We start from the raw sequence: 22057 nt of genomic DNA on the forward strand, positions 1-22057 counted from the left end.
CTGTAGGACCCATTGATCGGTTATGCATTCCCAGGCACTTTGGAATGTTGCCAAATCGGTGGCCAAATGGTTGTGGAATGATGGTCAGCTGTGTCAATCGGGGGAGAGAGAGTGGTCTAAAGGCATTTGAAGTGCTTATCTGCTAGAAGGATTGCCTCTTTGCAAGACAGGCATTTCTTGAAGCCCGGTGAGCCCGGCATACCCTGCTGGGGAAGGAGTCCCCAAAGAGGAAAAAGGCAGGAAAGAAACTGAAGTAGTCTTTTTTTAAAAGCGTATAAGAAGGAGAAACAGCTAGAATTACAACTACGAACTATGAGGCTAATTAACTATAGAAATGCAGCTTAAAATGATGGTCCTAATAGACTGCAAATAGCGTGGTCTGTAGCCAGGGGCAGTAGAGAAGGAACTGAGGGGTGTTAGCCTGCTTGCACTGACTAGCCTCGTGGCACAGCACGAGGAGAGACAGTGCATGTGAAGGCCTAACGGACACCGATACCCAAGTTCTCCAATTAGCAGCGCAGGGACGCAAGCACACCTACAGTGGAGCACCCATAGGGCCACTACTCAAAGAACTCCAGTTACTGTAAGTAACCTCTCTTTTTTCAGCATTTGTCCACATGGATCTCACTGTAGATGACTGACTAGCAGTTACCTCTCAAGGACATAGATAATATGAGTCCTACCTAAATAACGTCTGCAAGGTAGCTCTGCAAAATTGAGTATTTGACTTAAAAGTTGCCACAATAGAAAAGTGTTTAGTAAATGTATGAGCTGAACACCATGTAGATGCCCTACAAATTTCCGATATGAACTCTCCTAAGACATGCTACTGAGGAGCCTGAGCCCTGGTAGAAAGCGCCCTAACTTATTTATAGTACAAGAAATCTTAACACAATCAAGAATCCATTTTGCAAGTCTCTATAGAAACTGCCTGTCCTTTAGATTTACTGCCAAAAGCTATGAAAAGTCTGAGAGACGTCCTAAAGGCCTTCATTCTAGAGAGATAAAAAGATATGGCTCTAAATTAATATACAATATGGAGCTTAATTTCAGCTGGGGTGCCATGAGGCTTAGGGGAAAAAAAGAAGTACACGTAAACATATAAAACAGTTAAAATGATCGTCCGAAACCACTTTCAGCAGAACTGTGTGACCTGGCCTGAGTGTAGCTTTATGCTTATGGAATATTGTGTAAGGGGGTCCAGCCATTGAAGTCCGCAACACACTCACTATGAACTGAAGTGACACTTCACTAAAAATGAAGTTTTTATGGAAAGAGGATACAAAGAATAGGTTTATCAAGGCTCAAAAGGAAGATCCACTGATGACCTCAAAACTACATACAAATCCCAAACCAGAAAGGGATCGCTAACTGGTGGAAACAGTCAGACCCCTTAAAAATCTGGAAACGGGTGACAAAAAAAGCTTATATAACCCTTTATCTGAGGGTGAAATGCAGATATAGTTGTAAACGTACTTTGACAGAATTGACAGACAGTCCAGAGTGCTTCAAAGAAAACTGATAGCTCAGAATAAATGGGACAGAAGAGTCCTGTGGTTGGATAAGTCTCTGGTCAGAACATATTGAAAAAGTCTCCATTTAGTTAAGCATCCGAGCCTAGTAGAGACTCTTCTACTACGACAAGACCTCTTGAACAGCTAATGAACAATTCTTCTCAAGCAAGGTTAACCAGCGAGTGTCTATGCTGGCAAGCTTAAAGTCTCTGGGTTTGGGTGGAAGACTGGACTGCAGTCTAAGAACTGATGTCAGGAATGATCAGGAGCTGAGGAGTCAGCTGGAGTGAAAGATGAACAACATCTGAAACCAAAACTGACAAGCCCAAGTAGGGGCTATTAGCATTTTTGAGCTTTGTCCAGACATTTTCCTGAGCACTATGGGGATTAACAGGACAGATGGAAAAGCGTGCAGCAGTTATTGATCCCACTGCTAGAGATCCTGGACTCATTCCTCTCCAGGAGCAAAATATAGGTAATTTCTTGGTGAACCTATTGGCTATAAATATCAACAGACCCCCCCCCACTCCCGCAGTCCTGAAATAGAAGACTCAGAATTAAGACTTTTACCTCCCATTTGTTGGAGATGGAGCCTTTCCAGATGAGGAAATCAGCATTTTGAATGCCTGAAAGACATAGAGCTGGATGTGATGACAAATGCATCATTTTTATAAGAGGATTGCTTCCTGATAGACAGATGATCTTGCATCCCACAGTCCTGTTTATACAATACATCATCACCATATTGTCCATCACGATTTGGATGGTGGAGTTCTGAAGCATGGGCAGGAATATTTTGCAAACTAGATGAATGGGCCGTCTACTCTAATGCATTTATATGTAAATGCCACTCCGCTTGGGACCACCAATCCCTGCTTAGATGCATCTCTTACAATAGTCTTGTGGGAAGGTTTGGTAGAATGGGGACTCTGACAGACTTGAAGGGGGTCTTTATCCACCAATTCAGAGACTCCAGAATTTTCAGGGACTTGCATTGGCAGTTCCAGTGTGTGTCTGACCAATAAATGGATGAACCTGTAGAGACGTCAGATCCAAAAAGGATGCCAACCTTCCCCCCCCACACACCTTTTTCTTTAAGAAAAATTGAAGTAGAACCCGTTGGCGCACACACACACTCAATCACACATCAGTGAAGATGACTATTTCACCCAGCAGTAGTTTGTTGTGACAGGGGTCCCTGAAAAGGGAATTGGCATAGACCAAAATTAGACAAAGTACTTATGTTGAATCATTTCTAAAACTGACTAGTCAATTGCAATGTTCCCTCTAATTTTTTCCATCCATGACCAGAATGAATTTTGTTATGTGCACCAATTATTGAGGTAAGGTGTGGATGTGCACCACCAGTAGAAACAAAAAACCTAGATATAATATCCCTATGGTAACTTTTAAAAATATAATTACTTCAGCCAGGACAGGTTAGGCATTTTAGAACTCACTACTCAAAGAATTAAATTTAAGCATAAGAGAAATAAAAATTATGAAATGCATAGACCAATCAAAAAACTCAAACAGCACGTTGAAAGAATAAAATTACAGAGAATATGTGCACGTTCACAGCCTGGCAAGACTCCGAGAAGACAGCAGCTGCTCTGGGGAATCCTTCAGGTAATCAATATTGCTTACTCTCACGCTATATGGTGCTTTTCCTTAAAGCCCCAGTGTGTATACACTGGCACAGAAGTATGTGTAACAGCATGCCCTTGAGTTCTGGGAGAAGTGGAGCAGCTTCCTCCCATGCTAAGTTATAGTCAGAGGACTAAAAAACTTAAAGTATCTGTACACCCGAAGTGTGGAGTCCTGGCTGACAGCTCTGACATGGAGCTGTGCACCGATAGAGAAGTCAGGCCACTGCCCCAGTCCTGGGCAACATGGATCCAAGATGGGAGAATACATCTCCCAGACCACATTCCTCATTGAAAGGCCTCCCCCATTTTTTTCTACAGAGGACCCAGCCATCTCTCTCCACCAGAGGCAGCGCCTCTGTGGAAGTTACTGTCACTTTAGTGTTTACACATCAATTTACAGTGTTATGACTATATTCACAATGGAAAAAGACAGAAACTCAGGGATTGTTTTAATTAACGTGCAGAATTTCAGATGATGGCAAAATGCAGCCCAAATGGTGGAGCCTCACTAAAATCCCGAGTGCTACTGTTTCTTTTCAGCCCTATGATTTGCTGTTGTATGTTTCCCTTTTAAGTAGATAGGCACTCAAAGCAGACACAGCAGCAGCAGACACCAGCAGGCTCCCTCAGTCCCACTCCTGAGCCCTGTCGCTCCTCCCTCCCTGGCTCAGCAGAGATGGGGTATGGGGCAGGAGGAGAGGGACACCCCGACATCAGCACCCTCCTTCCCCACCGCTCTGCATAACAAGTGAGAGGCTCCCGGGAGCAGCTCCAAGGCAGAGGGCAGGAGCAGTGCGACAGTGGGCAGAGGCACACCTGAAGTGCACAGCACTTGATAGCTTGCTGGGTGGCCGCCTGGCCATGCAGCTTAGAGGGAACTTAGGGTAGGGCCTCTCTTTTTCAGATAACAAGGCTCTTACAAGCATCCAAAAAGTCTCTGATAACAGTGAGGGCATCTCAGGCCTTTGTCTAGAAAAATATAGTGGCTCAGACTCTGCTTCCTCTTCTCGTAAGTGCACAGAGCTCTAAAGAATGGAGGGCCTTTTGAGTCCTTCAAGTATGAAGTGCCTCATAGAATCATAGAATATCAGGGTTGGAAGGGACCTCAGGAGGTCATCTAGTCCAACCCCCTGCTCAAAAGCAGGACCAATCCCCAATTAAATCATCCCAGCCAGGGCTTTGTCAAGCCTGACCTTAAAAACTTCTAAGGAAGGAGATTCTACCACCTCCCTAGGTAACGCATTCCAGTGTTTCACCACCCTCATAGTGAAAAAGTTTTTCCTAATATCCAACCTAAACCTCCCCCACTGCAACTTGAGACCATTACTCCTTGTCCTGTCCTCATCTACCACTGAGAATAGTCTAGAACCATCCTCTCTGGAACTACCTCTCAGGTAGTTGAAAGCAGCTATCAAATCTCCCCTCATTCTTCTCTTCTGCAGACTAAACAATCCCAGTTCCCTCAGCCTCTCCTCATAACTCATGTGTTCCAGACCTCTAATCATTTTTGTTGCCCTTCGCTGGACTCTTTCCAATTTATCCACATCCTTCTTGTAGTGTGGGGCCCAAAACTGGACACAGTACTCCAGATGAGGCCTCACCAATGTCGAATAGAGGGGAATGATCACGTCCCTCGATCTGCTCGCTATGCCCCTACTTATACATCCCAAAATGCCATTGGCCTTCTTGGCAACAAGGGCACACTGCTGACTCATATCCAGCTTCTCGTCCACTGTCACCCCTAGGTCCTTTTCCGCAGAACTGCTGCCGAGCCATTCGGTCCCTAGTCTGTAGCTGTGCATTGGGTTCTTCCGTCTTAAGTGCAGGACGCTGCACTTATCCTTATTGAACCTCATCAGATTTCTTTTGGCCCAATCCTCCAATTTGTCTAGGTCCCTCTGTATCCTATCCCTGCCCTCCAGCGTATCTACCACTCCTCCCAGTTTAGTATCATCCGCAAATTTGCTGAGAGTGCAATCTACACCATCCTCCAGATCATTTATGAAGATATTGAACAAAACCGGCCCCAGGACCGACCCCTGGGGCACTCCACTTGACACCAGCTGCCAACTAGACATGGAGCCATTGATCACTACCCGTTGAGCCCGACAATCTAGCCAACTTTCTACCCACCGTATAATGCATTCATCCAGCCCGTACTTCTTTAACTTGCTGACGAGAATACTGTGGGAGACCGTGTCAAAAGCTTTGCTAAAGTCAAGAAACAATACATCCACTGCTTTCCCTTCATCCACAGAACCAGTAATCTCATCATAGAAGGCGATTAGATCTCATCTGTCCTTAAACTGAAAAGGTCAGGACCTTCAAAAGGTAAGTTCCTGATCACAGTTTGGACTTCTTTTGGGAATCCAGGCAATTGTAACGGTGATCTGTGGATAGTTAATACCGCTGAAGCTATAGCCCTAGCTGCAGGATCAGAATCATCTAATGATGCTTGAAGAGCTGTCTTTGCCACAAAGTGCACCCTCCTACAGCCACATTACTTAGCTTTTTCTTAATATCATGTAGGAGTTTTTTGTTCACCTGCATAACCCTGTTCTTCTGGAGAAAGTTGTATTTGGCCAACAGAGCTTGATAACTGCTTATCTGCATCCGAGGCCTACCTGAAGAATATACTTTCCTAACAAGCAGCTCCATTTTCTTGGGTTCTTTCTTCCTGGGAGTCAACTTGGGGGGGCCCACAGTGCTTGGACATTTGTGGGTACCTGTAACCATAAGCGACCGTGGGATTAGATATGCAAAGAAATATTCAAGCCTTTTTGGAAGTACTTGACATTTATGATCTGCTTTCTTAGATGTTGAAACAATTGAGGCAGGGGTTTGCCACAGTTCTTTAGCTGCAGTGAGTATTACCTTATTGAATGGCATGGCCAAATGGCCCTGAGATTGAGAATCCTCTTGAACCATCTCAAGAGGAATTTCTAAAAAGCCTTGGCCTTCCTCTTAAGCAAGTCTTGAAAAGCACTGAAATCTATTGTAGCAGATGATGACAGAACAACTGCGTCATCCAGAGATTAAGAGGATACTGCAAGCAGAAAGGGCTGAAAGTCAAATTCCTCCAAAGGCTCCCCTTCATCCTCTCCAAAATGAGGACCCTGTTCAACCTCTTGCATGATAGGTTGACCTGCAGAATGTACAGGATGGTTCCTTATGAAGTGATTGATTCCTTCACCTTAACATAGAAGAATCAGGACCTGGAAATTGCTGCGGGTTCAATCCTGGCCAGTAAGACCAGAACTGTGTCCCATAACGATAAGGCCTGGGATACCAAAGTAGTGGAAACAATGGAGTTTGAGACCTGTCAGAAGATGGTACCTCCGATGAGAAAGTTTCCTCCTCACCTCCCTTTCTAGGATCATATTTGGAGAATGAGGATAAAACAGAGAGGAAGAGTCAGAATAGTAGAACTTCTCCACAGAATCCCTTTATCTCCTAAGAGACAGCCATTGGTACCAGTGGTGAAGGTCAAGGGATATCTTCAAGTCTAGAACCTTTGGTTCCAGTACAGAAACTATCTTCGAACCCATAGAAAACAGAGGAAAGTCCATTAGAGGAGTCTCCAGATCTGGAGTGATCATTAAGTCCACTGGAGCTATAAAAGATCACTGCAAAATAATAGGGACTGGTACCAATGTAATCAGCACCAAGCTTGCTGGTACTGAAGTGGCTGACACAGCTGTAAGCACAGTTCCGAGGAATCAGTGATAGATGGTTCTACAGCCATTAGTACCAATGAGCTGGTAGGGACAGTAGAAGATTGCTAGTGTAATTGTGAGGTAGAGGAACAAACCCTTGAAGGGTCTGGCGGTACACTGTGCCAGTCTGATTTGAAGGAAATCAACTTGAAGCCTCCGTGTAATATAATTTGGATTTTTTTTTTCTTTGTTGGTACTGGAGACTTTGACCAATACAAGGTGTCTCTGCCTTTGGCCTGAGAAGGAAAAAAAGGATAAGTCCAGAATGTTTCAGAGCAGCATGAGGTCTTTGGGGGCTTGTCTTCACTGAAGACTTAACTTGAGCTCAACAGTGAGTTTTTCCCATAGCATTCTCCAAGTGCACACAGCCACACACTTCTATCAGTGCTACACAGCATAATAGCCACCACTCCCTGAGCTACAGAGGAGACAAAGAGGTAGGTTTTAATGTGTTCCTTTATCTTGAGGTAACCGCAGTGCAGATGAGTGGTCACAACAGTTGGGACACAATGGTCCTCCAATCCCTTCCCATAAACCCCCAACTGGAAGTAGACTATTAATCTGCCTCTGCTCAGCATTCATCTTGCAGTTTGCCTGCTGACAATTTCTCCAGCTTCACACATCTCCTGTGTTTCATACAACACAACAAGGCCCATTAACAAGCCCTTGCACCAATGTATAACCACCAGAGCAGGCAGACAAGTTGTCTTACAACATCTGTGAATGCAAACAGAGGCATAGTAAATAGTGGTGCTATAAATCTTAGGAGAAGTAACCAGACAGCTGTATTGCTTGGTGCAGCCAGACACAGTACCAGTATGGATGCAAGTGATGACAACATGGAAATGTGGTCATGCTATTCTGGGTTAAGCTATCACTGGTTAACTTACGCAGTAATTGCTTACCCCCATGCTTAGCATGCAGTGAAGGCATAGCCTTGGATGCAGAAGACCTGTTAACACCTAGAATGGTATCCCTGGTAGCCAGAAAACTGCTAGACAATGGCTTTAATGGAATAGCATTCTCTAGAAAGGGAGCTTCAGAGTCTGATATGTTCCTTGTAGATTTCTCTGCGAAGAAAACTTTCAGACAGGCATCATAAACTCTTTGAGTATGCTTTGAAAATGATGTGCAAAGTGCATATTTGTCAGTTATGTGAGACTCCCTCAAGCAGAATAAACATTTTGCATGAGTATCTCTTGCAGGCATGGGCGAGTCACAAGCTAGGCAGATTTTAAAACCCAGGGACCAAGACTCAGCAGTGTGTGAATCACGGTATCAAGGGAAAAACAAAAAAGTTATTTTTGTGTGTGTTTTGGGGAGGGGGGGTTCTTTTGGCCAATGGGCTCCAACAACTTGAACTTTTAGAACTACAGAGGGTACTAAGAATAATCCTAACTACCTATCAAACTACAAGTACCTGTGATGTAGTGGAGAAGCAGAAGGACTCTGTGCTGCTCTAATTCACTGCCATAGGCACAGAGAAGGAAACTGAGTGGTACTTGGGGCTGTTCTGCCCTTTACACACTCAGGGTGGAGAAGACTTTTATGGTCACTGCTGGTTAAAAGATTCCAGACTCTCAGGCAAGGGGTGTGGACACCTACAGTGGAACCCATGTGGACAAAAGCTCAAAGAACAGAAAGTGCCATTTCTACAGAGTTATTTTTCAAAGTAGAACCACTTTAAGATGTCTGGTTATCTGCGGTCATATTTTTAAGTGTTCAAAAAAACCCCAAGAGAGTTCGAAGCATTTTAATAGAATATGGTTTCGTAAAAAAGTCAACTGTACGATTGTGACATCAGCAGAAACTCGAACTCACCACCCAGTACTGAGCTGTCCATAATTACCTCCATAGCATTCTAAACTTAAGATATCTACAAGCAATTCTCCTATAATGCCAGATTTCTAATAAAGCCCTACTAAAAGAAATACATAAATAAAGGTAAATTTATACACGTTTTAAAAACTCTTGTGATTACATAAAAGACAAAGAAAACAATACAGGAAACAGTGCCCCTCTTCCCTATACATAATTAAAATATTAAATAGCATTGTTTTTTGACCTTTCTGGAATCTCCCTCCCATACAACATATATTACTGGCTGGGAAACTGAACCCCTGAACTCTTTTATAGTGTTTATTCCAACCTAGTGTTTCATGGACACCTTCTCTCTGTCAGAATGGATGGATCAATTTCCTCCCTCTTCCCATTCACAACTGTTTCTATGCAAAAATATTAGAAAATGTATTTTTAGCGTTCAACATAACAGGAAACAAGAAGAGCCAGCAGCACATGATCAGACAGCTCTCCAAGACTCTGAGCAAGTGTTTCGGGAACTTTTGGAATACATGACCTAATAGGTCTCTTCTCAACTTTAGATTCTACGGTACAATCTCTACTCCCAGCCACCCCTACCCATTTGGCTATTGTGTCAAATAGGGGTAAAATCTATCTATAGTTAGCAAACCAATTTTGTATACATGAGAGAATATTCTCATCCAAACAACAAGATTGTAATTCTTCTCTTGGGGCTCTTAGAGACCCAATTAAAAGCTTTTAGAAAGTTTCAACATTTTCCTAAAATAACCAAAATTAGTTTTAAAAAGGAACTCAAGATAAATATTAAGTGCACCCTTAGCTGTGTTCTCATCACCACTTTAGATTATCTAAACTAGACTTTAAGGGTATGTCTACACAGCAAAGAAAAACCAACGGCTGGCCTGCATCAAATGACTTGGGCTCACAGGGTTCGGGCTGCGAGGCTGCTTCATTGCTGTGTAGACTTCAGGGCTTGAGCTGGAGCCCCGGGCTCTAGAGCCCTCTGGGGGTGTCTCTTTCTCTGTCTGTCTGCGTCCCCCGAAGCTCGGGCTCCAGCCCAAGCCTAGAAGTCTACACATCAATGAAACAGCCCCGCAGCCCGAACCCTGCAAACCTGAGTTGGTTGGCACAGGCCAGTCGTGGGTGTCCAGTTGCTGTGTAGACATACCCTAAATTGTCTTTTCACCATTTCTGCTCTTTGTCCAAGCTGAGTAGTAACGCAAAATATAAAAACTGGACTAAGTCAGTTTTACTTTTGTTTATATAGTCTCCTGCACACTGTACTTCACAAGCAGATCCCTGCTCAGGACAGTTCCTTAAATCCCGCTCCTGCCCTGCAATATCTACTCCCATTCCCATTGTTTTTTGCATTTTTATGCCACCCACAAAAACCTTGGATCCCACAAATCCCGCAAGACAGAGATTCCTGCATGTTAACTATATATTCAGCCTCTCTCTCTTATATTTTATTTATATAAATATGAGAGAGACTGAATTCCATTTTTTAATTTTTTTTATTTATGTATATACAATATAAAGGGAATTCAGACAATTTTTACTGCTAAAAGAGTAAAACTAATCTTGCTTAAACCATGTAAACAATACTTTAACTCCTGTTATGGAAATCAAACTTCTTTCTATCCCTTGCTTAAATTTAAGTATTAAAACCTTTATTTAAAAAAAGAAAGACTTGCTTTACATTGCTGAAATTCTATTTATGACAAACTGACAACAGATTTAATGTTTTCCTGCAAATTACTACAATCTGTTGCAGGGAGGATTGGGTGGGCAAAAATACCAAAGTACATTTTATCCACTCCTGCTATTATGGCAGCAGGTACTGCAGGACCCGCAGAATCCCAGTCCCGCAGAAGGGCTCTATTCACAAGCACCAGTTTGATTTTGATTCATAATACAGCAAGCAAATACTTATATTTACAAAAAACATTTATATTAGTTTTTTACAAAAGCTACATATTTAGTCATATTTAAACTATATCACAAGTGAGCCTTTAAAAAAAATTATTCTTTTATTAAATACCATTGCAAATATGTTGGTCCCAATTAAGTACCTTACCTGTGAATTATTCCCTTTCCATGCAAGTACTCTAATGCTGATACAATTTCAGCAGCATAAAACCTGGTACAGGTCTCATCAAATGAGCCAATTTTGCGAATATATTTTAAAAGCTCTCCATTTTTGGCATAGCTAAGTCCAAAATCTGAATATAAAGTTAAGGATTATCACTAGGACATTTTAAAACATCAAACTCAAACTTATTTTGAGGACTAAAATAAAAATAAGATTGAATAAGAACTATGGAAGGAATATGGAGCCTAATTCCAAAACTGTTTTGGTACTAATCCAAGGCAACATTTTCTGACACTGCTCTCCATTTTTATGGCACACAATTAAGGTAATTTAGATGCTTAAATCCTCTGTTTTGAGACATAGTTAATGACCTGTATAAATCACTTAAATAATTGATTAAAACTTCACCTACAGTTATTAGCTCCTGCAAAAAGAGAGACTCAGTTATGGCCAGGCTGAAACTATCTGACTGCTGTTTGGAGAGTTATACAAAATGCACTGGTCTCAGCCCAGTTTGTAGTGAGCAGGTGTTCACATTACAAAAAGAGACTACTACATCCTGCCTATCGTTGGCAGCCTCAGCAAGTATATCATGAATGATTAAATGAGCCCTGAAAGGAGACTAAATCTATCCTTTCAGCCCTAGAAAGCACCACTACAGAGCAGAAAGCTTAAAGGGAAGTTTGCCATAGCTTGGTCTTGTACCTGTTCTATGAATAAAAAGGGGGACCTCAGACTCCAGAGCTCTGAAGAGAGAATACTTACCAATATAAAATGAACTTGAAATAAACAAACTTAAGAATGGTTGGAGAGAGATGCCATGGAGGAGACTACACGTTCCTGTTGGGACACTGAGGGTCTCCTCTTCATACTGTAACCAACGACCAGCCAGGTCTCTTGTACAGTAATTCTAAGAACTGCTATTAAAAGGCCCAACCAGAACCTCTTCAATGCCTTAGCCCAATTATTCAGATTACTCTACGTGCCATTTTAGATGAGAGAAGCTTAACAACTCTGATGATTTAATGGACACAAATTACTGAATATAAGAAAGGAACATGGCCAAGCTTTTTTTTTTTTTTTTTTTTTTAAAAGTTCAGTTTTTGTTTTACCTGCTGTATTGAAAGTAAAACATTGTAAGAAAACAAATTTTAAACAGATCAACTTAAAAACATTTTCTCCCACTAATTTTGACACTGCCAATACGGTTAATACTGAGTTTTCCCTGTACATCTCTTCTAAAGTACAGATATAGTCAGTTTAATTTTTTAATTTGTATTCTAGCGTTAATTATGTTAGTAGAGTTCAGGATAGAGTTGCCAGGTGCCTGGTTTTCGACCAGAAAGTCAGGTTGAAAAGGAGACTGGGCAGTCTCCAAAAGTCCCGTTAACGTGGGGGAGGAGTGTCATCAACTCACGCCTGCCCCTGCACAGCCAGGGCTGCCTCCCACCCACAGGCAGACTTTGCATCAGACTGCAGCAGCTCCTGTCCCAGTCCTGGACCTGGTGGGGGGAGTGAGGTGGAGATGATCCAGCCAGGAGAGGGAGGGTGCAGGGCCTTGGGAGAAGAGGCAGAGTAGGGGACGGGACCTTTAGGCAGGAAAGAGGTAGAGCAGGGCCTCAGGGTCCGGTTTTCAGCCAATAGGAAGTTGGCAACCCTACGTTTGTTACTTCTGTTCTGCCTCTTGATAGTTTTGCAGCAGAACACAATATGGTAGCTCCTATATAAAAAAGTGACCACAAAAATAGTTTCTTGGAAAAACACTGCTGGCTTTAAAATATACAGTTTCTGCCATGTGGTGTTAATTTAAAGGGACATGAAATTTTGGGTGTAGGCTATATTACTAGGTCTATTTAAACTGGCATGTATAAATAGTGTTACGTAAACGCATGAGACCTCCTGTTCGAAAATACTTGGCATATTTGTGGTTTAATATTTACTCAAGAATTCAAGTAGCTATTTCGATAATGATTAGATGCTAAAGAGTTTATCACACCGCAGAAAGTGCTGCTCAGTTTCTTTCCATGTTTCTCTTATTCCAGTAAAGTTCTATAGGTTTGAATGAAATAATTCACTTGCTACTGTCAAACACTTTGCAATAAATATTTAATTCAAAAGGATACACAGCTTTTCATCATCCTGAAACGTGAAGTAGAGTTTCACAAAGAAAGGGTGATCCAGACGGGACATTACATCTCTCTCTCTGGTCACATAGGGGACCTTATTTTCTTTTATGATATGACGTTTTTCTAGAATTTTAACTTGAAGACGAAGAAGAACAATGAAAATTCAGAGGACTCAAGCCCAAACAAGGCATGTTGTAAACGAAGCAGTTTTGCAAACTGACTGGTTAGATAACAGTGATGCTCTAAAAAATGCCAAACTTCCCTGATTAACAGTTGCTCCCACTCTCTCTCTCCCATCATTAGAGGGGAAGGAGGTAACAGAATATTTTAAAAAGTGAATATAGTTAAAGATACCTATTTCAAAGTTATGCCTAAAACATTTAGCTTGAAGGAATCATTACTTACTGGCATATTCTCTGGAAGTTGCCAATTCTCGGGCCAAGACAACCTGGTTTAGGGGGAAAAAAACCCACAATGTAACTGGTTCATTAAAAAGATATACAAGGATGCCAGCTTGCTCTTCATTCCCAGTCACAGTTTGACTTTTGTATTAACCTCAATCCCTATGCCCATAGATGTTTAATGCACTCCTTTCCATATACACTCCACATCATGGCCCTAAATCAGCAAATCAATGGGACTCAAGAACATGCTTAACTGAAGTCAATGTGTTTAAAGTTCAGTACACGCTTAAGTGTTTTGCTGAACCAGGGGCTGACAAACACCATCGGGTAATCAATAAACTAGATTTTATTCTCCTTTTCAGGAAATCATATGGGTTACGACATAATATGCTACACTAAATCATTGATGATCTTTCTACAAGAAGACATGCGTCCCCGATGTGTGTTTCAGGCAAATTTAGCAAAAATATTTCCTGAAGTTATTTATATTTATTTATTTTTAAGTATATAAAAAGACTGCCATAGTATGTTTCCATGTCCTGCATGGTGTCCTTGAGCACTTTAATCAATTTATCCATAAGATTAAGAGTTAAAAGCAACAGAAAGGCTTTCAGTGTAGCCTACAATTTGACAAGATAAAACAGTTCACTGATGAAGAGTGGAAGAGTTCCAAACAGCAGAGGTGAAGGGTGGGGAGGGGGGGAAAAGAGGCCTTCAAGACAATGGTTCCAAATTTTTGAAAAGAAAAAAGTTTCAGAGGGAATGTGTTAGTGAAATGCAAGTGAATTTACAGTCTGTATGGAATAAGAAGTTTCCTAATAGAGTTTTGATCAGATACACACACAAAACACAACAGCTAGAATGCACAGTGTCTCCTTGCCTGAATACAAGCAAGAACGTCTCTGCTACATCAGAATACCTAGAATGTTCCAGTAACTAGTTTTCATATTAGGTTTCTAACAATGCATTAGGAGGAATATAATCTATATCTAGTTCTTACATAATCTACACCAAATTTTCTACCATCATACCATGCTTGTTCATATGCCAAATTTTTTTTAGTTAGAGTAGAATACTCCCAATATCTTAACTTATTTCAAATACATGCTATCAAGTAAAAGTATTATACCTTTTTTTAAGGCTAGCCATCTTACACCCCCTGAATAGGTTTATGCAAACAGAGTTACACTGCTCCAGAAGTGGGCATTTTGTTGAAAGTTTACTTCTCAATAAAACTGTAGGAGGGTTGTTCACTTTTTTATTTTCTGAGTGTAAGAGGTCTGAAGTTGACAGAAGCAGATCAGTGAGAAGTCAGATTAGAAATACTCAAGGTTTAAAAGTTACGCATTTATAATAAAAAATTCAAAAAGATTATTTCTGTGTATAGGTTAACATACAACAATCAATCTTTAAAACATGTATCCCTCAGACTACAATATTTATGATCAGATTTGGTCAGAAAGTGGGGTGTTTTGTTTCTTTTTTTTGCAAAATTTCTTCCCCTACCCCAGCTCTATCATAATTTCAACATTTCTGAAATCTACTAAACCAGCTCTTTTCAAGATCTATTACTTAATATCAACATGCCCAGATATATAGAGCTAGCTTTTTGCATTTTGGGGAATGCAAATATTTATATTTGTATTAGAATAGTCAAGTTAGCTAATAGTCAAGAAACAATATAAAACATAAGCCTCGATCTTGCAAAAATGCACTTTAATAACTTTACACATGTGAATAGTCCCACTGAGATCACTGGAACTACTCACACATGCATAAATGCTTGCAGAATTGGGGATTTACATTGATCTCTCAATCTCCACATTGCAGCCAATTCCATCTTGATAACAGAAATATGAGAAGTTTACAATGACTGAGAAAAGCCAACAGATTGCCATAAATCAAAACAATTTAAAAAACTTTAGCTTTGTGTAGCCAAATTGACACTTACTCACTTATAGTAATATTAAATCTATATAATGAAAAAGCCACTTTAATGGAACTTTAACACTGGAAAACATGTCACAAAGTTAAGGTCCCAACTGCAACAGTAATTCTGCCACATTGCACTTCCTACACATTTTACTAGAAGTCAGTCAGTAATATATTAAACTACTCATTTAAAATCAGGAAACAAATTGTTGTGTGTAATCCTGCCAAGTTAATTTACTGTTGAACTCTTCTATTAGGATTTCCAGATTTTAGTGAGTATCTATGCAACCATTCATTTCCTGTGTAGGTGCACTTGGTTTTAAAAAATAAAATTAAGGTAGAACAAGAACTTTAACTGAAATCCTTACAGTGGCATCATGCTCTGAGGTGCATTAAGTTCTTACAATGGCATGAACCTCTAACCCAGTTCAAATCCTTCAGACCAGATTAAAGTAAATCTTGAATATTTTAAAGAGCATGAGAAACTCCACCACCTTATGGCACTATAAGTGCTTAAGCCACTAAAAACACACATTGGGATACAATGTCTTCTGAAAACTTAAAATTCAAGTCTTTTAAAGGCAGAAGGGTGCTTTTTATGGGAGTTGAAAAGTGGATGCACAAAGTGGATGCAGCAGGCATAAACATCACCTCTTGAAGTGTAAACTTAATGACATTTTGTACTGCACACTGAAAACTGGCACTCGTTAACACCCAACAATTATTCAACCATTGTTTTTTCCAAACTTGTTTGAGGATAAATTTCTCAATGACTTTATTCACATGCCAAATTTGAAGTTTCAAAACTCACCCAAGGAGTTTCTGTGGGAACTAAAGGATAGTAACTTTACAAAAACCAAAAATGGACAAAGTGTTGCTTCAGTCTCACAAAACTGAAATTATGAGCGTATGAATATCTACTGGTCTGCACGCGTGGCCTGACCAGAGTGCTGAAGGCAGTGATGGGTGCAGTATAAGAATGTAAGTCGATAGTTTGACAGCCTATTTCCATTGTAACAGCCAGTACTAGGCTCCTGCAATAATTAAGCAAATTGCTCAGTAACACAAATGCTGTCAGAAGTGATCTTTATTCAAATATAAAAGGAAAAAAAAAAATCAAAGAACAAAATGTTACTCATTATCATTACTAATGTAGAAAGAGAGTCCAGATCTAGGAAGTCATACTAGGTGTTTGACACAAAATATCCATTAGTCTTCATTAAAAAAAGTCAGTTGTGACCCGCTGCTTAATACAATTACTATTGACAACAAGGAGGAAGAAAAAACAAGCCACTAGGAAAAGAACAGGTTAAAGAATATTTAGCTAAGTTAGATGTATTCAAGTTGGCAGGATCTGACAAAATTCACTCTTGGGTACGAAAAGGAACTAGCTGAAACAAACAAAATCTCAGAACCATTATCTTTGAGAATACATGAGGTTCCAGAAGACTGAAAAAAGGCAAACATAGTATCTATCTTTAAATAGGGGATAAGGACCAGATAATTATAGACCAGTCAGCTTAACTTCATTATTTGGAAAGATACTGAAAAAAATTATTAATCAGTTTGTAAGCACAAAGAGGATAACAGGAAGATAAAGAAGTAGCCAACAATGATTTGTCAAGAACAAATCATGCCAGACCAACCTAATTTCCTCTGACAGGGTTACTGGCCTAGTGCACTGGGAGGAAGCAGTAGACGTGATATACCTTGATTTTAGTAGGGATTTTGCCACAGTCCCATATGATAGTCTGAAAAGCAAACCAGGGAAATGTGGTCAAAATTGCTGTAACATGGGTGCAAAACTGGTCAAAAAAGTGTACTCAGAGTAGTTTTCTATGATTCACGGTCTAACTGGGAGGACATATCTAGTGGGACACTGTAGGGGCCTGTCCTGGGTCCGGTACTATTAAACATTTTTATTGATGTCTTGGATAATGGAGAGGAGAGTAAGTTAATAAAATCTGAATGACACCAAGCTGGAAGGGGTAATAAGGACTTTGAAGAACAGGATTAGAATTCAAAAGGATCTTGACAAACTGAAGAATTGGTCTGAAATCAACAAGATGAAATTCAGTGAAGACAAGTAAAAAATACAACACTTTAGAAGGAAAAAGTAAATGTATAAATACAAAATGGGGAATAACTGGCTAACCAGTAGTACTGCAGAAGAGGATCTGAGGGTATATAGCAGAACACATATAACATAAGCCAACAATGTGAAGCAGTTGTGAAAAAGGCCAATATTCTGGTGGGTATTAACATGAGTTTTATATGTAAGACATGGGAAGTAACTTTCATTCTACACAGGAACAGTGAGGCCTCGGCTAGAGGAATCTGTCCAGTTTTGGATTCCACATATTAAGAAAGATGTGGACAAACTGGAGAGCATGCCAAGGACAGCAACAAAAATGGTAAGAGATTTACAAAACCTGACCTTTGTGGAAAGGTTTAACAAAAACAAACAAAAACTGTGTACATTTGAATTTTGAGAAAAGAAGAGTTGTGGGGGACCTGAAAACAGTCTTTAAATAGGTTAAGGGCTGTTATGAAGAGGACAGTGATCAACTGTTCTCCATGTCCATGATGGTAGGACAAGAAATAATCAGTGTCATCTGCAGCAAGAGATAGTTAGAAAGTATTTCCTAATATCTAAACTAACTATAAGGATTGTTTAGTAGTGGAATATATGTTACCAGATGAGGTGGTAGAATCTCACTCATCAGGTTTTTAAGAGGAGGTTAGACAAACACCTGTTGGGGATGGTACAGTTGGTTCTGCCTCGGGGGGGGGGAGGGGTGGTGGACTAGATAACCTCTTGAGGTCCCTTCCACCACCACTTCCTTTCTATGACTCTGTAGTTATGTTTTTGTTGAACCAATATAGCAAGGAGCTGAAAAATAGCTGTATTACTCACTGTTGAGAAAGATCCTTCACCCAGAATTTTCCCAAATTTGAAATCCTCACGTCGTTTTTTTCGAGGCTGTGGAGGCTGTTGTCCTGAATGTTGCTGTAGGGAGTTTGAACTAGACCTTGATTCAGCTGCAGTTCCCTCCATGTTAGACCCTTGTCTGCTGCCACAGGTGGTAATGACAGATGGAGTGCTGGAATCTGTCTGGTTCCTCACCATTGATGGGGATGGGCAGGAACATATAACCACACTCGACTGGATTGGAACAGCATCATACTGAAAAGAGAGGGTCGAACATATTCATTTATCTAAATGTATAACTGGAGGGGCTAAGCAACATAAATGCATGAAAATGTACAAAGTGTAAGAATGCCATATAGCAGAGTCCTTCCTCTGAAGAACTACAGTATAAACTTACAAGGTACAATACACAACTGTACACAACAAAAACAGATCTGCAATGCTTCACAGAACTGGTGGGTCTTCAGGAGTGTAAATATTTATCGGGAGACTATTTGAAGTGTAGAGGGCTGCATGGAAGGAAGCAGGAGCCAGGAATGAGCAAAGGAAGCAGTCAAAACAAACTAGGGTAGAGCACAGGAAGTGGGAGTAGTGTAGGAGACTGAGAATAGGTATAGGTTGGATCAGAGCTACTGGAAGCGTAGCACAATGAATTGGTACTTTAATACAAAGATTTATACAAAAGGAATGAAGATGCAGATAGAATATCTGCACTCACTCATTTTTTACAAATCATACTTTAAGGGAAGATTATTCTTCACCTCCCCTCCCAATACTCAGATGCAGAGCTAATTGAACTGGTTGATTAAGAGAATTTAAGATCTGCCAGTGACACCAGGGCAGAGTTTGTATTTGCAAGCAAATTTCCTTCAGTTTTTCTCTTTTCCTCCCCTCCTACTTTTTCCTTTTCAAAACTAGGAAATTAAAATAATTACTGGAGTTAATGCAAAGCTACAGTTGAGAGAATTAAAGCCAAATGTTAAATTTGTTCCAACAATATTACTGTAATTTCTCAATTTCCCAAGCTAAATAAAACTGCTTTACTTGCATGTTACTGAATTCCATCAAATGCACAGGATGTGCAATGCAGTTGAGTTAATATTACCAGACCAATCTTAACTTTTTTTTAGATCATGTTCTCTGTGTGTATTTAAAGTCTGCTGCAGTTTCCACGGTATGCATCCGATGAAGTGAGCTGTAGCTCACGAAAGCTCATGCTCAAATTGGTTAGTCTCTAAGGTGCCACAAGTACTCCTTTTCTTTTTGCGAATACAGACTAACACGGCTGTTACTCTGAAACAAGACATGAATGTTAGCCTCCCATGTAAACACTTAATCTTATTGTCTTCCTCCTCTTCCTCACTTCTTCTTCATTCCTTCTCTGTTCTAAGTCCTTTGGTCCTACTCTGTAATTAGGGCCAGATCCTGAAAACACTTATGTAACTTTACTCAACTGATCAACTGCACTGAAGTCAATGGGACGTCTTTAAAAAAAAAAAAGGACCTTTTCAAGCAGTTAAAAAACTTGTGCTCTTGTATGTGTGTTTTTGTCTTTTTGCCAGAGGACAACAGTACAAACTTGCACACACAAAAAACAATGTCACCACTCTGGATGAGGGAAGCATCAGTGAAAGTTTCCCTTCAGACTTCCAAAAAGGCAACTGACAGCTCAAGCATAAAATAATAACCTTTTAAACTCACCATTGGACTCGTCCAATTTTTCCTCAAATAATTAGTATGCCTGCTACTCACCATTCAAAACAGTTCTCTTCATTTCTTACAAGAGTTCACACATTTCCTAGTTTGCTCTAGCCAACAGACTCAAACCATCAAGTTTTGTTTTATAACCACCTTTGCTTAGTTTAAATGCTCTATTTCTTTCATATGCTGTGTTGTTGTAGCCATGTTGGTCCCAGGATATTAGAGAAACATTTTGACCTGAAGAAGAGTTCTGTGTAAGCTTGTCTCTCTCCTCAATAGAAGTTAGTCCAATAAAAGATACTACCTCACCCACCACCTTGTCTCCAATATATATGTCATGTCACTTTAAATTGTCTAAGAGATGAGAGAGATTGATGACTAGAGTCCTATTTAATGCTTGCCAAATGACATATTTTGGTTTATTAGTTATCAGCATTTTATTTCATCACCACACCTGTGGCCATGCATTCCCTCTTGAATGACACTCTCCACCACCAACACTGAAATTCATACCTTACAGAGTTAAATTATATGAGGAAGGGGCTAGATCTCATCTTTACTGCTGCTGCAATTGTCTTCTCAAAGGACAAAAATGCTAGTGCTTTCTGCAAATTCCAAAAGCTAACCAAGCAGCAGACACACTAAAAGTCACATAGCCGTGATATTATACACCCATGGTTTTCTTCTGTCCAGGAGGCTAAGACATGTTTTATTTTGTTTTGAGTATTTCTACTTCCAAGTTCCAATGAGACTTCTACAGCTTACCTCACCAACTACTCTCACAGCAGCTGCTTAAGAGTAGCAGCCCCTGGACATGTCAGAGTGGGCAGGGAGAACTGGCATGTCAGAGCAGGCTCTGCATTAAATTCTGCTAAGCCTCAGATGTTCACAAGGAAGACATCAACCAGCTTTATTTTTACATTGTCCCTGAACTTGTTAGAGAAGTTCAGGCCAAATTTAAATATGTTTCATTATTATACAGCTCTTTAATAGAAGAGCAAAACTGGTCCTCTGCTACTACAGGATTACAGTCTAAGAGCACAAACTGAAACAGAACTATACTGAGACAGTGATGAGGGAGCCAAATGTAGACAGAGTGCATCAGAAAACAAGGGGGAGGGGGATGGGGGGAAAGGCTTGCAGAACCCTTTAGTGCAGAACTAAGGGAAATCTGCCTATGTTGGTTGGGAGGCTGGCCCACGTACACAAAGCAGCATAGAATACAACCTGAAGACACAAAGGGAACAGTGAGACAGGGGAAATGGAGAGAGAGATTAAGACAGTTGTCTGAGAACTGAGTAAACTTTAGCCATTTTTGCTGAGATGTAGTGTTTTTACACACACTCTCTTTGTCACACACACAAAAGTCCCAGAGCTGCTGGTTTTCAAAAGACAGATACTGCTTTCAGTATGCGTGTCCTTTACGGTTATTTGCTAAATGTAGAAGGTATCTAAGATACTGAATACACACTACAGTGGGACAGGAGGTCACTCAGATGTGAAAATGGGATTATATTAATTACATGGAAGTATCAATCATGGTTTCAATTTGAAATTTTAGTTTTGCTTTGCACTTAGAGCAGAGATTCAACCTCTTATGAATGAGAATACAATGCATCTTCTCCAAATTGAACACATTTTGAGCCTAGAATGTATTTTGAGAATTATTTACAAGTAAATCCATCGGTTTAGGAGTTAATTAAAAACAGAGTCCTTAAAAAAAATTAAAAAAAAAAAAATTAGTATCTATCAGTCTTTTCTTTATCATAAATGACCTTAACAACTGCCCACCACAAACTTTTTATATTGGTAATATTCAATAAACTCTTGTGCATAGCTTTATTACAATCTAATTTCTTCAAATATAGCCTAAATTATCAATCCTTGAATCTGACCTGCTATGATTATATAGGTTGCAAACAGGGTCAAGTCAATAGCTCAGGTAATTTTACCTTTCTTTATATTGACAGTTAACCGGATGACCTGTGTAATTATAGTCCTGCCAGCCTAACATCGATCCCAGGCAAGATAATGGACTCAAAGAATTAAATTAGATGCGGGACTCAAAGAATTAAAAGGAAGGTAATATAATTAATGCAAATCAACATCGGATTATAGCAAATAGATCGTGCAAAAAAAAACTTGATTTTTATTTTTTTTTAAATGAGAT

General features: G+C 40.1%; 1 protein-coding gene across 6 annotated transcripts in view; it reads right to left on the minus strand.

The window, feature by feature from the left end:
• Window positions 1–22057, minus strand: part of PDPK1 (3-phosphoinositide dependent protein kinase 1) — a 96977-nt gene that overhangs the window by 34135 nt on the left and 40785 nt on the right. For 5 of the 6 annotated variants that reach the window (XM_077827607.1, XM_077827609.1, XM_077827606.1 and 2 more), the window contains 4 exons: window positions 18172–18441; window positions 13324–13366; window positions 12916–13053; window positions 10778–10922 (listed from right to left, as the gene is read on the minus strand). In XM_077827607.1, coding sequence (XP_077683733.1) covers window positions 10778–10922; window positions 12916–13053; window positions 13324–13366; window positions 18172–18384 — 539 coding nt within the window. In that variant the 5' untranslated portion in view covers window positions 18385–18441. The remainder of the gene's footprint in view (window positions 1–10777; window positions 10923–12915; window positions 13054–13323; window positions 13367–18171; window positions 18442–22057) is intronic. The other variant, XM_077827608.1, reaches the window with a different exon arrangement.

The sequence above is a fragment of the Eretmochelys imbricata genome, chromosome 10 (genome assembly GCF_965152235.1).
Source record: "Eretmochelys imbricata isolate rEreImb1 chromosome 10, rEreImb1.hap1, whole genome shotgun sequence".
Taxonomy (NCBI): Eukaryota; Metazoa; Chordata; order Testudines; family Cheloniidae; genus Eretmochelys; species Eretmochelys imbricata.